This window comes from Rhagoletis pomonella, unplaced genomic scaffold (assembly GCF_013731165.1).
Source record: "Rhagoletis pomonella isolate Grant_MI unplaced genomic scaffold, Rhpom_1.0 Rhpom_scaffold_01382, whole genome shotgun sequence".
Lineage (NCBI taxonomy): Eukaryota > Metazoa > Arthropoda > Insecta > Diptera > Tephritidae > Rhagoletis > Rhagoletis pomonella.
In genome coordinates, this window is record NW_023459936.1 from 7056 (window position 1) to 25662 (window position 18607).

General features: G+C 34.2%; 2 protein-coding genes across 2 annotated transcripts; both read right to left on the minus strand.

The window, feature by feature from the left end:
- Positions 1 to 13847: 13847 nt before the first annotated feature.
- LOC118752301 (inositol polyphosphate 5-phosphatase K-like) lies at positions 13848 to 16301 on the minus strand. The gene is made up of 2 exons (XM_036487170.1): positions 16121 to 16301; positions 13848 to 15348 (listed from the first exon to the last, which is right to left on the minus strand). The coding sequence occupies exons 1-2, from the start codon at positions 16138 to 16140 to the stop codon at positions 13848 to 13850; spliced, it is 1521 nt and encodes a 506-aa protein (XP_036343063.1). The 5' UTR covers positions 16141 to 16301.
- Positions 16302 to 16608: 307 nt separating this feature from the next.
- Positions 16609 to 17315, minus strand: LOC118752302. Its single transcript, XM_036487171.1, has one exon. It carries the CDS (start codon positions 17185 to 17187, stop codon positions 16729 to 16731), a length of 459 nt encoding a protein of 152 aa, XP_036343064.1. The 5' UTR covers positions 17188 to 17315; the 3' UTR covers positions 16609 to 16728.
- Between the last annotated feature and the right edge of the window lie 1292 nt (positions 17316 to 18607).

Genomic DNA, 18607 nt, shown 5'->3' on the forward strand with positions numbered 1-18607 from the left:
CCTTAATGCAAAACACAAGTGTCTTTTATTTGTGTAATATCACTTATGTACATATGTACTATGTATATCAATGTCGAATATGCGCAACCATGGAGAAATGTAAATTTTTATTAAATCTGCTTTGCCAAATTTAAATCCAAAGTATTTTAATAACTTTTTGTGTATATTAGAGTGGTTGAAGTTTTTTTTTTTGGAAATTCATAAACGCTACCTTAAATTCTTGTTATTTGTGATACAAAAAGAGAAACGATTTTTTTTATAAAAAAAAGTTTATAGGTCGCGCTGGTCGGTTTTTTATAAAAACGCTGATGTTCAAAAAAATTAACTTCAGATTTGTAATCAGCGGCCCCAAAAACTCCCAAGTGCCGGGTTTCGAACAAATTCAATCATTTTTTAAAAAGTTGATCGCCATTTTGGATCCGCCATTTTGAATTTTGAAAAACTGACTTCAGGTTCCTAATTAGCAACCCCAGTATAAACTTTTTAATCTAAGTATTCTCCTTTCGAAAGCATATTTTCGGGAACTAGGCCCATTCTAACTGTCCAAGACAGGTATGTAATTAAGGGAATATTCCCCAACAATACCAGAGTAATTACATGTAAAAACCACATTTTTAGCTGTATTTTAACATATAACGAAAATAAAAAAATTTAGAACATCAGCGTTTTTATAAAAAAACCTACCAGCACGACCTCTAAAAAAACTTTTCTTTTTCAAAATAAAAAAATACTTATCTCTTTTTTATCACAAATAACAATATATTGATGTAGCGTTTATTAATTTTTAAAAAGAGTGTTTTTTGAACCACTCTAGTGTATATACATACATACATATGTATATAAATATGGGCATACATACGCCATGCATAAATATGTAGGTATGTATGTACATATATACATAAATATGAAGCGCTGTCGACTACTCAATCGTATGGCTAGCTTTATGGGGGCGTCAAGTTCATAAAACTCAAAATATTCACCTATAACGGTTATTAACCTTTTTTTCTTGTTGAGTAACTGACGAAAAATTTTATGTCAATACAAAGTGACCCTAAATGTATAGTGCCAGTGAAAACATTGCAACTAAATCAGTGTATTGTAATTAGTCTCAATATCAGCTTTTTTAATTTTTGCTTTAACTTTGAAAATACAGACTTCAAAATTTTAACACCATTCTTATTATTTTAGTTGCGATCCCGTAGGAGTCTGGACTTGTCACAAATAGCCAGAATTAGTCCGGAAAACAGTACTGAAGATATTATAAATGTGTGTACTGGAGCGCTTTCTGATAAGTTCGAATTCGTACTGGTAATCGACAAAGCTTGTTAGGTTTTCTACTAAGCCTAGGGTTGAAAATTGGGGAAACGAACTCATATCGTTTTTTTATTACGAAAAAACCTCTAGGGTCTTCTGTTGGTATTGTTGCTTTCCCTAAACCTTTTTGCCATAAGACAAGAAGATTTGTGAAATTTGTTACTGTTAGTTAATTCTTTTGACAGGGTGAGAAATCCATCATCCCTTTTAAAATTTCGTGCGGAAGCGGTTTGTCTCCAAATTAAACTTTACAAGCGTTGACATAATAGGGGACGCTGAAAAGTTTTGAGCCTAAGGTATTACAATAGCTGATAGAAATGTATAAAAAATTATTTATATAGGAAGATTATCCTCTACTTCAATGCACTTCTTACATTTATCATAAAGGGCTTTAAACGAGCTTAGACGAGTACTGCCGCCTTCATTTCTTCTTCAAATTTAAGAACAGGAAGTAATCGCTGGGGGCCAAGTCATCTTTTAAAATATTTCCGTCACCTCTTCCGACATCTCTTCAAATATTTTCGGCGGCGTTCTTTGCCAGGAATTTCATTACAGCTCTGTGCAATTTCGTACAATGTGGCGGATGACTAACACATGGTGATGTTTACGGCTCAATTACTGAACGTGTAAATGATGTTTATAACTACTAAGTATCTTAGCAATTGGTGACACGCAGGACAATACATTAATGACCATGGGCATATATGCTAGCTTCTGGCAGCCCCAATTGTCCACCCCCCGACTCAGGAAACTTTACATTTTCTTCTTTTTATTTAATAGCGCTGTAACCGCGGATTTGGCCGAGTCCAAAAGAGCTCGCCAATCGTTTCTCTTCTGTGCTAACTGACGCCAATTGAAAATACCAAGTGAAGTCAAGTCCTTCTCCACCTGGAATTTCAAACGCAGTGAGGGCCTCCCTCTTCCTCTGCTACCACTATTGGGTTCCGAATTGAATACTTTCAGAGCTGGAGCGTCGGTGTCCATTCGAACAACATGCCCAAGCCAGGGTGCCCGCAGCTTTTTTATTCGCTGCACTATGTCTTTATAGTTGAGAAGCTCATACAGCTCCTCGGTCCATCATCGTCTTTATTCGCCACCGACATCGCAAAAAGGCCCATCAATCTTTCGCAGAATCTTTCTCCCGAAAACCAATCCGCCTCATCAGATGTATTCATTGTCTATGTCCTTTTCACTTCCAAGTATATCATCATATAACTTGTTTATACCTACGCGAAACCGCATTCACAAAAGGCCGACTTGATTCAACACTTATTTCTTACAAACGTTTATTCCTCAGTTATTATAGCGCAATCGATGCAACCGTATTCAAAAGTAAAAATAAGCTGTTGGTTTTATTCGACATTTGTTTAATAATAAATTTGCGCGTTGGACCGAAATGGAAGCGAACAGTAATACAAATTTATTATAATAATAATTCCAATTAAAAACGGGCTGTATAAAGAAACCCAGCCAAGTTTGACTTCGCGTTAAATGAATTATGTATTTATATTTGTTTTCTGACCGATGTGAGATATACAAAACCGATTTGAAAACAAATTCGGAAATGTAGGCAAAAGAAAAACTGCTCTTCGATTGCTTTCTGCAGCTGCACAGACCACATTCATACTTGTCATTATGCCTAATTGAGAAATATATAATATAGCAAGATTCTTGAACCAGTAGGCAACCGAAAACCTGAATGTAATTGAGTGTGCTGAGCATATAAAGCGAATCATAACAATAACAAAAGAACACAGGCAATACGGTGACAATCACTCTGTACAGCTTTTAAAATCAGAAACGAATACAACTGAATGCTTGGATATGGAATTACGCCTCTCGCGAATAGTTGATCGACAAAACATTGAGCAAATCACCCAGCCGCATCGCTGAGAGAATACTTGCACCGTTCTCTTTATATCCCATACCTAGATTCCACAATAACATCGTTGGAAATTTTTAAGCAAAAAATAAAACCGACTTCAATTCTCATAAAAAATTTTAAGATTAACGTTAATTTCTTCATGATCGAATGATTGGATTTAAACCAAACTACTATGTGACCACCTGTGAGGTAATACCTTTTTCTTTAAAAAAAGAATTATACGAGTCGTGGTCCAAAGTTATGCGGTAACATACACAAAAATATATATATATGTATATTATAAAATATTCCGACGAATTGACGAATTGAAGTCGTCGGTTAAAAACTAAAAGAGGAACTTTAGTTCTCGGTTAAAAAAAATTCTTACCAGCGCGGAAGAGAGATTTAAGCCAAATGCGAGAGATTTGGATGCGATTTTAGTAATTTCAGGAACATAGTAAAAGTTCTGTAACAAAACGTTAATTTTGTTATAAAATCATGTAAATTCTTTATAGTACGCTTCTGGCTAGGTCACCCAGTAAAATAAATTATGTAGCTGTATTTTCTATGTAGTTCAATACTCAATAACCCAAAGTGCGATATTCTATAAAAGATAAACTAAATAACTGACTGACTGCCAACAAAAAATCACAGGACATCCATAAAAATTGCCAATGGCGATGTCAATATTAGAGTTCCTGGGGTATTATTCGGTTCCGTTAACGATCCTAACTTAATAAACAAAATCAATGAAATCTGAGAGTTGGGCTTCGAAATCTCGAAAACTTATTTTAGCGTTTTTCCAAACTTCATATTTCTACTTTCTGAAAATCAATGTTTGTTTAAATAATTTTGTATGAAATTTCAAATGAAATAATGGGCAGAAAATTTCAATATTAAAAAGTTTGTTCGTTTTTAAAAGTGAGGATTTCAATGGGATTTTGTTGGGATCTGATTGAAATCCAAGGTGTCGAGGTCATGAAAATATATAACAAATCAGACAAAACAGATTTCGTGAAATCGCAGAAGAAAAGATCTAACCACCATTCCAGCATTGCGATTATGGCATTCCTATCGGCCATACAATCTGTAATACGTACATGCATACATACATACATTCGAATATGATTGTACTAACGCGCATATTTATTTAACCTAAAGAAACTATTAACAGTACAATAATTTGTTTTGTTTAACTCGAATATATTTATTTATTTTTAACGTTTGTTTTAAAATTTTTGTTTTAAGATGCATACATATTTTACTTACTTATTTTCACTGAGGTTTCCGCAACTTATGTCTATGTAGGCATACATACAGTCTGCGTCGAAAATATGCATACCCTGACGTTTTGAAAATTTCGATGAAAATTGCTTGCTTTTTCCTGACTCCTGTATCAAAAAAAAATATTATTGTGGTTTCTGCTGTTGAATGAACTATATGTTTATAAAAAAATAAGAAATATTTGGTATGGAATATATAAATAAATAAAGTCGTCAAAACGTCATACATATTTTTGCCGTTGACTGTATGTGTGAGAAAAAATTTTTATAAAAAAAATACTTATGCAAAAGTATAAACTTTACCTTAGCCTGAGTATTCAACTAAATTGTTGATTTTCATTTTAAGTTTAATGCACTATTTTATTAAGCCATTGTAAATTAGCACAAAATAATGCAAATAACTTTTCTTTTAAATTGAGGTACGTATTTAAGTTTTGCGCAAAATTTTACTACATACATACATACATAAGTACATATATGCAGATATTTTAAATATACGTTGAATGACTGAATGCGCGCAGCTACTTTATAAAATTTTTTAATATAAAAAGTATACTTGTTTTAACAAAAAAAATTAAAATATATAAAAACAAACAAAAAATTGTTAAATATTATTATTATTAGTAATATTATTTTTTATTTTTCATATTTTACTTCATTTAATATAATAAGTCATTTTGCATTGAATTATACTCGAATAAATGAAAACAACGAATATTGCTGCTATTATTTTATTTTGTTATACTATGCACACCCAAATCTGCTTGTGTAAATTCATGCATACTTACTACATACTTACATATATAAACACTTTGTTATTTACAATTACATACATTAATGATGAAACCGCGGCATCTTAATTTTGTAACCTAGTTTTTTTTTTTAATTAAATTTGTATTCAAATTTGCACAAAATAACCCCGTTTATGGCATTGAAATCTTTTGTAAGCTCTATATAGGACAATAAACTTATCTATTAATATATGTATTCATACATACTTATGTACGTATGTATGTATATACAAGTATACATACTTTTACTTGTACTTTCATTAAAAACTTACATGAATGCTCATAACCGCATGACTTATGGAAAAGAAAGTTAACATTTATCTCTGCAGGGTAAATATTAAAATAAGAAAAATTTTAATTATTCTACTTTAGCGGCACCCTGAAATTGTGCATATGGAAACTGTGCATACGAAATAATGCATATGAAAAAAACCGAAATAATGCATACGAAAAAAACCGAAATAATGCATATATGCACAGTTTCGGTTGAAAACCGCAATAATGCATATGAAAAACCCGAAATAATGCATACATGCACACTTTCGTTTGAAAACTGAAATAACGCATATGAGAAAAACGAAGTAATACATACATGCACAGTTTCGGTTCAAAACCGAAATAATGCATATGACAAAAACCGAAGTAATGCATACATGCACAGTTTCGACTCAAACCCGAAGTAATGCATATGACAAAAACCGAAATAGTGCATACATGAAAACGAACTTCTTTCTGAGTAGGCGGCCTTCGGTCGCGCTTAGGGATTATAACCCTTACTAAGTAGAATTCTCCTTTCTGTGTTGCCGCAAAAGGGGACCGGAAGTATTTTTGCGCAGAACTTCTTTCTGCGTAGGCGGCCTTCGGCCGCACTTAGGGATTATAACCCTTTCTAAGTAGAATTCTCCTTTCTGTGTTGCCGGAAAAGGGGGCCGGAAGTACTTTTGCGCAGAACTTCTTTCTGCGTAGGCGGCCTTCGGCCGCGCTTAGGGATTTTAACCCTTACTAAGTAGAATTCTCCTTTCTGTGTTGCCGGAAAAGGGGACCGGAAGTATTTTTGCGCAGAACTTCTTTCTGCGTAGGCGGCCTTCGGCCGCGCTTAAGGATTAAAACCCTTACTAAGTAGAAGTAAATAATTCATATTAGAAAAAACGAAATTATCCATATGCACACTTTCGTTAGAAAACCGAATTAATGCATATAACAAAAACCGAAATAATGCATGCATGCACAATTTCAGTTCAAAACCGAAATAATGCATATGGCAAAAACCGAAATAAAGCATACATGCATAGTTTCGGATGAAAACCGAAATAATGCATATGTGAAAGACGAAGGTATGCATACATGCACAGTTTCGGTTGAAAACCGAAATAATGCATATAACAAAAACCGAAATAATGCATGCATGCACAGTTTCGGTTGAAAACCGAAATAATGCATATGAAAAACCCGAAGTAATGCATACATGCACAGTTTCGGTTGAAAACCGAAATAATGCATATGAGAAAATACCGAAATTATGCATATGCATACTTTCGTTTTAAAAGCGAAATAATGCATATGAAAAAAAACGAAGTAATGCATACATGCACAGTTTCGGTTTAAAACCGAAATAATGCATATGGTAAAAACCGAAATAAAGCATACATGCACAGTTTCGGTTGAAACCGAAATAATGTCTAAATGCACAGTTTCCATATGCGCAATTTCGGTGCCCCTACTTTAGCATATATGTACATACATACATACGTACAAAAAATCATAATGGCGCTTGGCGCGTAATGCCGCTTATCCACTAAATGCATACCTACATACATAAATCCAAAATTTTCACAAAATAGCAAACAAAATTTTGGAATGGTATTGTAACTGAACTCATTGATTATACATATACCTATGCATAAATATGTATATACATTAGGGTGGTACAAAAAGAGTAAAGTCGGAATTTCAATGCTCTCACCCCTAGGATTGTTCTACGTCGAAAAAAATATACCCTTTATTTTTGCATTTTGAAATCAAAAACAATTTAGAGGTCACTCAAAGCGCTTAAAGTTTTCCATGTATTTTATTTGGGGAAAAAACAACTTTTGATAGAAATGGTATGGAATTCTTGAAAATTAATAGAGCAATCCTAGGGGGTGAGAGCATACAAATTCCGACTACACTTTTTCTGATGTATTTTTTGACCCACCCTAGTATACATATGTACTATGTATGCAGGATTCTATTACTACTACAACGTTTGTTTTTTACATTTACGGGCTAGTTTCGGGCAAATGAACGAAATGCTCTTATAAAAGTGAAGCATGCCCAAAACCTTGGGAATGCAAAAACCCATTTTCTTGTTAAATCAATAGTTCACTTATCAATCAAATAACAGCTAAATGTGCCTAGCTATATTAATTAGTTAAAATTTTAATGTTTATAATTCTTCTTCTTCGGGTAGTTTGACAGTTTTCACAACTATTTTTCCGGGCGATCTAGGGCTAATGAGAAAAAAAAATTACTATCTCGAAGTGGCTCGCAACAGTCCGAGAACCAACAATACAAAATTGGCAGTAACGGGTAACCGCTGGCGAGCTAAAAAAAAACAAACCTATTATTTTCTTACCATTTACAATTAACTTTACGCAATAGGGTAATCAATATTCTTTTTTTCTCCCTTCCTTGATGCATTACCTACTATCTGACGGATACGAGGTACCGCGCGCCAAGCGAGGATATGTATTAAGAGAAAATCCTAGCATTCATCTGAACGCGTAAATGCCTCATAACCACCTAAACCTCGTAAACTTACCTAATTTTGTATGTGAACCGATTTATTTACGAGGTTTACGCGGTTACAAGGCAGTTAAGTGTTAAATGAATTCCCATATTATGCTTGTTAAAAAACTCATAAAAATCCTATAAGAAAAAAAAACAAATATGTCTTATGAATTATAGCGTGGACTGTTTTAAAATTTATCTGCCAAATTAGAACAACTGTTTTTGAATATAGGCTTTAAAAAAATATTTAGGATAAATTATTAGATTAAGTTGTGACAAACTGTTTACTAAAAGTTCACATAATATTACATATATTATAATGTATTAGATAACTAAATAATTATAAAAGCTAAGGATTTGAAACCATAAGTGCGTAATAATATTGTCCGTAATTACTAATATATATATACAATAGGTTTTACATGCCTATGAAAACTTGTAAACTGCATACAACGATTATTAAACATACATACATGTGAGCATTTTGTGCTCTCAAAATTAAAATTTTCGTTTCATTGTTCTAAGAAAAATATTGAGTGGAGTTTTAGAAAGCGACTGTTGTAGTCTTGCAATGGGTTTGATGTTGTATAGTACACTGAAGTCAACGGTTATCACATCTAAATCGACCATGAATCGATGCGTGAACGAAGTAAGTTTGGTAAGTACTTGATATTGCATTATATATGTACATACATATTAGGGTGATCTCAAATAACTAATCTATCGAATATTACCTATTTACAGAGAAGAAAATTCTCCCATTTGGAAAATTTTTTTTTCTGAGTTTTCAAAAAATAGCTGGGTATGCAGTTACATAGCTTATGAAATTCTAGTAAAACAGGTGCAATTTATAAGCGGCTAAAAAGTCGCGTAGATTTTTAGTATTTTTTTTTTTTTTGCTGACGGCTTTTGTAGTTTTTTTTTTATATAACAAGTGCAATTTATTAAGGGTGGTATTATCACTTGCGAAGCGAATGAATTTGGCGAAGCGAACGGTCTGGCGAAGCGAATGGATTGGCGGACGCAACTTAAATATGCATTAAGAGTGTTCTTTTTTACCAGCTTGTGGAAGTTCTTTGCATCGCGAAAGCTTTTAATTCCTTCCCTGCCCTTAAATTCGCTCCGCCAAACCGTTCGCTTCGCCAAAATCATTCGCTTCGCAAGTGATAATACCACCCTAAAACTATCGTGAATTGTAATTTTTATTTTTTTCAAACTGTCTTACGCATTTTATTCTACAACAAATTTAAGTTTATTTGGTAAAATGTGCAAGAAGTCGTCAGCAAAAATTAAAAATCAACGCGATTCTTTAGCCACTTAGAATTTCAGGTAACTTCAAAATTTTTCTAAAAAATCAGATTAAATAGTTCAAAATTGTTATGACATAACACTTAGGGCCAGCTTTTCAGTGCCAGTTTAAACTTAGATTACGTAAACTGCGTTTATATTGAACAGCTGGCTGGCATTTGATTGGCTAATCTTAATTTAAACTAGTCAGCCCGACCGTTTAAACTAAGTTTAAACCACAACCGTGCACCAAAAAACTGGCCTTTAATCAAGGTATTCTTACAGTTTCGTACGTTTTGATTAATCCTAGAAAATAAGATGACCTCATAAGAGTATTATTCCTTAGCAAAATTTGGCGCTTAATATTTTATTGGAAATTTTAATCATCTATTAGCCATTTTTTCACCATTGGTTCGAAAAGGACCGGTCTGGTGGGATTTTATAGGTTAAACTGTTGCAAAAAAGTTTACCACTCTTGTTTTCAAAATGGTGGACAATCTACAGCTCGGAAATCAAGTTTTCAGTATCAAAAATAATATACCAATATGCAAAAAATTTTAAGAACTTCGTAATTTAACATAACGGTAGATAAGACTATTACAAACATTTATTAATAGCGACTTAAATTACTCCAATAACTTAACTTTTTTATTTCTTTCAATTCAAATATAATACATGTATGTATAATGTGACCAACCGTACTTCTTCCGGAAGCACAGTACTTATTTTTGAGCCGTTGTACTTCGTACTTCGAAGTACAGTCAGATGTACTTCTTTGCAATATTTTGTTCTACCTTTTAAGTTAAGTTTTCTTTAACTGATTCTAAAAAGTTAGTCATCTCAGTTAAAAAGGGTACTCGTAGATCAACACACATGTAAATTATGACTGTCAATCACTTCACATCTGTAGCTGACAAATTTCATTGTGACTATTCAATCAATAAAAATGTGTTTAAAGGCCGGTCCACATAGCACTTTCGCGTTGATTTTGGCGTTGGCATTAGCGTTGGTTTGACAGAACGCACGTTAAAAGTATGCTTGCTACAATGAACGCTTGGCACCGAATGCCTTGGCCACTAAATTAACATACTAACCACAGATAAATTAATATTTCATATCAATAAATGCATGAGGAAAGTATATTTGGATTGTTCGCTCCTTCCAAGACTTGTATGGCCTAATTTTTGCAAAATAAAATAAAGAGATTTATGATGGGAGATTTTCAAACAAATTTTTGATTTATGAAGCATTCTTTATTTTTTATACTACTCGGCTTTCTCATGGAAATTTAATTTATATTTTTATAACTCCAGTCTACATACATATCGCGAACTTTCTTCAAAGGTGTACTAATTCAATATTTACCTTATCCTATCAATTTAACTGAATTAAGTTTTTAAAATAGTTCAAAAAATAAAAATTCGCTCAGAGCGAGAGAGTAACATTGAAAAGTACGGGATCGCTTTCTAGTAAAAAATGGTAACTTCTGTCAACTTAAACATAACCTCAAAATTTTGGCCTATTTTGTATGTAAACACACTCAGCTCTTACATGTAAATAACCAAAAACATTTTCAAATTCATTAGAATTCACTTAAACAAGTAATTAAATACTTTTCAACATGAATTAGCAGAGTGCACTTTTCTTTTGTTTACAATTTGGTTGGTTTCCAGTAAAATCTGACTGATTCTGAGTATTTCTGACTAGTCCGACCTCGTACGGGATCGCAACTAGTATTTCCCAAAGTATTTTCGACAGTAAACACCAGAATTGTAATATTTAAAATATTCCTCAAATATTCCCAGTAGCTAACTTTCTTAAACCTCTTTATTTTGATACCCATATTGCAATATTTAATTTATCTTATTAATTAAAATAAACAAAAATTTTCAAACAGGTGGCAACGTTTCCCAAAAAAATTTTCGGCTGTGAGCCTTTTGAAACCTCTTTATTTTGACAGCCATATTGCAATATTTAATGTATCTATCAATTTTAGCAAAACTGTAATTTTCAAACAGGTGGCAACTCTCTAATTTTTTTCTTCTTCTAGATTTTAAGTTAAACTTCAAGCAATACATCGGTGAAAACTGCTTTATATTTCTGTACAGACACACAGACAATCAAAATTTCTAAAAAATCTTAATTTGGTTTCTGTTGCTCTTATAAATACCGCCCATATTAATTTTTCTTTAATATCTATTATGTACAGACATCGGCCTGTAAAAATTTTATTATATGAATAGAATTTTGGAAAATGGGCACGACACCGCTTATGCTCGGTAAGCAATTTATCGATTTCTACCAAGCCCAGTTCATTTAAATATATCACTAAGTCTAATTGAGCATATTATCGAAAATGTTTGAAATCGGCTTCTCATGTACATAGTTTGAAGAAAGGTGAAAAAAAACTATATTTAATCCGCCCCATCTTATACTTCTTTCCTTGTTAATTAAAAAATTAACGTTGTTGGATTTGGTACACTGTCAACGTTGTTGTATATTCTGCTTTTACCATTTTTTCATTATTTTCATACAATTTTTTGTTCTCAGGTCCTGTACTTCTTTAAGCCATGAAATAGTTGGTCACATTATGTACAAACCTCATACCTTCTGTTCGCCCACCCATCAGCGCTAGGCACTCAACATTTCAATTCAAGTAGAAAGCAGCAATATTTAACTTTAAATGTAAAACTAATTCAAGAACGAATTAAATAAATTTATAATCTGAATTAGCATTGTGAACGCTTAACGCTGACGAGATCACATGATAAAATTAGTAGTAGCCTCATGGCTCTTTGGAATCTGCCTTATGGGCAGTTGCGCCGCCGCCACCGATTATTTTTAAAGTTGTCAACGCCGCCGCGGCAAAGTCTGTCGGCGTAAGCCTCTAATATGTATGTAGGGACTCCTATGTACTGTATTGAAAAAGAAAAATCATCTTATATATATTTCATTTCTTTATTATTGTAAAACATTTATTTAAACTTTTTCATATCATGTACATTTTTCATTGTATTAGTGTATATTTATCACGCACTTTAGAATGTTGTGGAACAATGATTAAATGCGTTTTGAAACATTCTCAAATTATTTTTGTCTATGATTAATTCAGTAGATTAGTATTTTTAGAAGTGACATCCCTTAATCCAATGTTTTTCCTTAAAATTAAACTTCTGAAAAATATATATGTACATTGGACTGCGCCTTATTTTGCAACTTTGTCCTACAAAGCAAGACTCCCCCCCAGAAATGTTCATTTGGTCATAAAAAATCGGATAACAGAAAGACTTGCCTCAAAGGCCCTAAAGTTCAGCAAATTCATGGAATTTTTGACCAAGTGGTCAAAATTGCCTATAAGTCAGTGGGAAATTTAATATATTTTAATGGCATTTGATGTAGTTTTTTCTCCCGATGTCAAAAATGGCAACAATATTTTTCAACTTTCGCAACTTTTAAAGTTATTGAGGTTTTTTTCCACGTAAAATTACAACTTTCTAGGATTTCAGAAGTTAAATTTTAGCCCAGTAAATTTAGATCAAATTGGTACGGAGAAAAAATGAAATTCTCTACAAATGTGTATACAGCCCTTTTGTTCGAAAAATTCAAAATAAGCTTGCAAATCGCACAAAACCCCCAAAAAACATAAAATCCAGGATGGCGGAATGTTCCCGTATGAAATTTAGGGGCAAGACTGTGGATCCATGATCTACGTGTCAAATTCGCTACTACATTTTTTTCTTCGTACCTACCCAACAAGTTCCATTATAACATATTAAATTTCCCACTGACTTATAGGCAATTTTAACTGCTTTGTGAAAAATTCCATAAGTTTGCTGAACTTTAGGGCCTTTGAGGCACGTCTTTCCGTTATCCGATTTTTTATGACCAAATGAACATTTCTGGGGGAGTCTTGCTTTCTTGCTTTGTAGGATTTGTAACATCAGTAATCCTAAAAAATTTTAATTTTACGTGCGAAAACCCTCAATAACTTTAAAAGTTGCGAAGGTTTAAAAATATTGTAGCCGTATTTGACATTGGGGGACAAAACAAGTTCAAGTTCCATTAAAAGATATTAAATTTCCCACTGACTTATAGGCAATTTTAACCACATTGTGAAAAATTGCATGAAAATCTGAACTTTAGGGGCGTTCAGACACGTCTTTCCGTTATCCGATTTTAAAAATTCTTCGCAGAGCTTGTTTTTATTACCAGATCAAATTTCTAGGGATCTTGCGTTGTAGCTTAACGAAAAATGTTCTCCATACAACTAAAGCGCAGTCTAATGTACATATATAGTTAAGGTATCCACACCTGCCAGGTTATCAGTTTTTTACTCGGTTTACAACAAAAATATAGAGAATAATAATTTTTAAACAGATACCCAGGCAGGTGTGAATACCCCAATTGTAGCAAAATATATGCATGTATGTATATGTATACAGACTGTGTAGATGACTTTAGTAGTGTAATAAACAATCTAAAACTTGGTAAAACAAAACAATAAAGTTAATTAATAAATAGCGCAATTGTCAACCTTTTTTAAGGCTGATTTGAATTGCTCACGACGTAATTGCACGAAAAAACATTGCTCACACCAGCCACGCTGGTGACGCCACGTAAACCAGTATTTTGAAAGTAAATTAATAAGTAACGTTCGCCATTTCGCATGTTGATGTCATCGGAGAAATCGAGGCGAATGTCTTCTTCATTCTGTAACTGCTGACGGCGCAAGCGTTCATGGTTGCGATGACGGTGCCGACCTGACCGATGCGTGCCGGGTGTTTCGAAGGTACCCTGCCTTGGTTCCGGCGACGATGGTGGTGACTCGGCTTGATTGACATACTCATACCCTATGTATTCACTCAGACTAGCAAAGTCTTCCCGATAAATACCGATCCAGTCGTGATTTCGTTCCTCAAAATCATTGGGCTTTAGATATTGCACTATGTTTTCCTCGCCGATTTGCCACTCAGCGATTTCTTTGAAAGTTACGCAAGTTGCTCGATAATTCGGATAAAGTTTAATACTGAATTCGCTGCTCACTGGTTTATGATCACTTATGTTATAGGCTGGATGTGACTTGTATGATCTTTGTTCGATGGCTAGTCTTTCATCGGGGCGTTTATTGAGCGGTTGCAAAGCATAGAGTATACGGTCCGTCCAAGCAGGTCGGCGCTTTAAATCGTAATTCGATGTACCTTCGTGAAATTTGAAAGTCGGTGGGAATGCAGGCAAGCGCTCATGCATTAGATGGAATGCTTTATGCAACTTAGTTCTCACATGCAACAACTGATCGCGTTGAATGAGTTCAGACATCACTTCCTCCTTTTTAACATTGGCCAAAACTTCAGCTGGACTGTCATCACCCATCAGACGAAAATTAAGATCGCCAAACCAAAAAACATAATCGTGGTCGTATATCTCGCGATAGTGTGGTACATGGTAGTGGTGATTTTCCATAATCTGCTCATAGTCTTCAATGCGTTCATCCAAATGGTGATCATGAGCAGCCAAGTGTGCCACAACAAAAGTTAAAGCGCAACCATATAACGAAAAGCGAATGCTCACTGCACCTTTGTTACCCCAAATACCGCCAAATCCCGTTCGGGTGAACTCGGGCTCAATATCTCGCATATGATGAACATGTGGCCGACGCACTAGCAATGTAAGTAATAAACCTTGCATTTGTTCAGTTTTTATGACCACATAGTCGAAATCCCGAAGTAGTTTTTTCACTTTGTGCGTCCACGGGTCTTCCTTGAATAGACCTAACATTTGTTGCTGTGGTTGTACGTTCACCTCCTGTAAGCCAATGGCGTAAATGTCAGGCAAAACTTGTTCCTTTTCGTCATCAACACCTTGAAGTCCCAATAGTGACCGCAAAGAAATATTATCCGGGAAACGAGTGCCCACATTCCAAGTTACCACATACACCGAAAATGTTTCCACATATAGTTGCTGTGGCAGCTGTTGCGAATCAGGTACCGACTCACGGACATCGCCTGCCTTTGCCGAGCTTGACATTATTGTTATATCACTGCTATGTAAACAAAAAACGATGACAGATTAATTATCAAGTGAAAAATTAACTTAATATCCTAAATTTTAGTAGATCTGCTTTGAAATTGCGTCAACACCTCGATTCACCTTCGTCTACACTATATTATAAGGAGGTGAGTAATATTTCTTGGTTGGGCGAAAAATAGGTTGCAAAAGCTGGTCAAAGCGCGGAATGTTGTTTTTGTTTAGATTGCTAGTGAAATGAAATCACGTACATATGTACAGACAAACATTAATAATAGTTTTGTTCGCAATACAAAAAAGGTTTACAAGTTTTACAAAACGTGCATAAAGAGAGCGCAGTTTGACATTTCATTTGTAGAGGATGTTGCAAATTTGTGATGGGAAGAACTTCGTTAAACCTAAAAATGTACAATCTTGTTGCGATTTGCTAATGAAAGAAGTTTGTACATATATATTTTATTACTTAGGTCAGTGTTTGGCAAATTTTTGTTTGGAAAATTAAATAATTACGAGCGAAATACACCACACAAGCGGTTTAACAAACCAACCGTTCCCACGACAGTCTGGTCTACGTAACCGGAACGACCCAGATTTATAACTGGTCAAGGACTGTCACTCCAGCAACACTCCCCATAAATTCTTTGGGAAATCTGTATGCTGATACAACAACCAAGCGAAATATCCGCTTAAGGAAAATTTGAACAAAAACCAAATTTTTTCGATTTTCTGACCGCCATGCGACATATTTTCGCAATTTTTTTTGTTTTTTTTTTTGCGTTTTAAGTTACTCTACTATTCCAAACGGCATGGCAAAGTCCTTTTCGCGAAAAACCAAGGCGTACTCAATACACCATGCCGAAAAACTGTTTATGTTTCTCTCTTTGGGAGAATTTAATCTCTGAATTTTGTTGCTTGCTCGTTTCTGACCTTTCTAAACGAACACAACTATTTTTTTTGTGACATACGAGACCGAAAATGTCAACATCAGCTGTTGAAAATGTAGGGTTGCTGTTAAATGAAAGTAACCGCTCTTAAAAGTTTCGAGTAACCAATACTTCATGGCATACCGGGATAAGATTTGTTCAAACAAATTTAAATGCCAATTTGTTTTACCCAAGGAATCATAAGGAGTAATTTATCTTGGAATAATGAAATATTGAATTGTCTTTGATAGCCTCGATATTGATCATGTGCTGTGTTTTTCGTACAAAATCAAATCGACACTACCGGAGCCACCTACATATTTGGAGCCCACCTCCATTAATAATTATGCGTTTTGTCGGCTTTTTAAATTTTATTATTTCGTGGGTTTTCTTATACCTAAATAATAATTAAAATAAAAATACGTTGTTTTATACAAGCGATATCAACAACATGCATGCGTCCTCCGAAAACATTAGTAGCACTCGTTTTGTATCGACCTTTCCAATGCAAAATTGTATTCTTCATTTTCGTCCACCGACATTTGACGCGTCAGCAATGCTAAAATGCTGTCTACTTGCAATTGTGTTATTTCAAAGTCACTTTTTGTACTCAGTTGGGGCGCCAGTTCGAATGGTATACCCTGAACATATGGGACTGGCGCCGTGGTATCACATCCGCTTGCCGCGCTTGATGTCGATGGATAAACAGGCGGTCCCGGAAATTTACCCATTCCAAACGTGGGTGGCATCGGTGGATACATCCCCATACCTTGTGTAGGTAGCCTAGCAGGATCGTTGTCAGAAGTCTTGCGTTCTACAAAAATGAAATCATCTCCACCTCCGCTTTCATTAGATTGCGTAGGATCCGCAGGACCTTGAATTACTTCTACTGGCGGTGAATCTGGCTTCTTCTTAGAGAAAAACGAAAGCATTTTATACTGAATCAAATAAGTATTGTACTGATTTCGCTTCTATTGACAATTTATTTTGCGTTTTTAGTTTAGTATTGCTCTATTTTTATTCTATTCTTTTGTTGACTCAGTACTGCTTAGGGTTGTCGATGTAAATTTTTCATGATGAGTTCACAATAGTCGCAGCATTTTATTTTTTCGTTTGATTTTTTCCTATTACTGGCAGTCTTCACAGGATAAAGTTTATTGCTGTCCAGCTGTCTTTTTGGTCGCTAGATATAAGTTATATCAGTGGCAATAATTAGGTGCAATCCCAAATTCCTCGGACTAAAACTACACCTTTTCTAACAGTATTTCAGAACAACACACACATATTTCGGTAAAAGCAAAATAAATTTCATAAAAGCATAAATGTATTTCATAAAAAACACAAATGTATTTCAGAAAAGCTCAAATGTATTTCAGAGAAGCTCATATGTATTTCAGAAAAAGCCAAATAAAATTCAGAAAAACACAAATGATTTTCAGAAAAACACAAATCGTCGCCTGCGTAAAAGATTGTCGTATGTTACGCAGGTACGTATGACGCTTACGACAATCTTTTACCCAGGCGTCGAAATGTATTTCAGAAAAGGGCAAATGTATTTCAGAAAAACACAAATGAATTTCATAAAAGCACAAGTGTATTCCAAAAACACTTGCCCTGAAAACCATTTGAACTTCCCTGAATTACAATTTTGTTTTTCTGAATTTCATTTGGCTTTTTCTGAAATACATTTGACCTTTTCTGAAAAACATTTGAGCGTTTCTGAAATACATTTGCCCTTTTCTGAAATACGTTTAAGGTTTTCTCAAATACATGTTACTTTTTCTGAAATTCATTTGGCGTTTTCAGAAATTTATTTGGCATTTTCTGAATTAATAATAATAATAGATTGGCGCTTACACATATGTTAGTGTTTGGCCGAGCTTCTCCTCCGATTTGTGGCGTGCGCCTTGATGTTGTCACACAAATGGGAGGGACCTACAGTTTTATGCCGACTCCGAACGGCGATTGTATTTTTATGAGAAGCTGTTTTTCGTGGCAGAAATACACTCGGAGGCATGATAAAAATATAGCTAGGTAGAACCGTTCTCTCAATTTGTCGGCCATGATTTCTTTTTAAAGTTTGCCAACATTTTAAAATCATATAAAAGTGAAAATAAAAAAATGAAATTGTTCGAAATCGTTGTTGCTTGAGATTGAAAATGAAAATGTGTGTGTGAGTTTGTGAGTAAATTTAAAAATTAAATTGTTTGGAAACGTCAATAATTTTAAAAGTGACTCTCAGCGGTTCTACCTTACTATATTTTTATCATGCTCGGAGGTTTGCCATTGCCTGCCGAGGGGCGATTAAGCCAAACAAGAAGGTTCAAGCCTTGCAGGCTCTTAAAAGTTTGA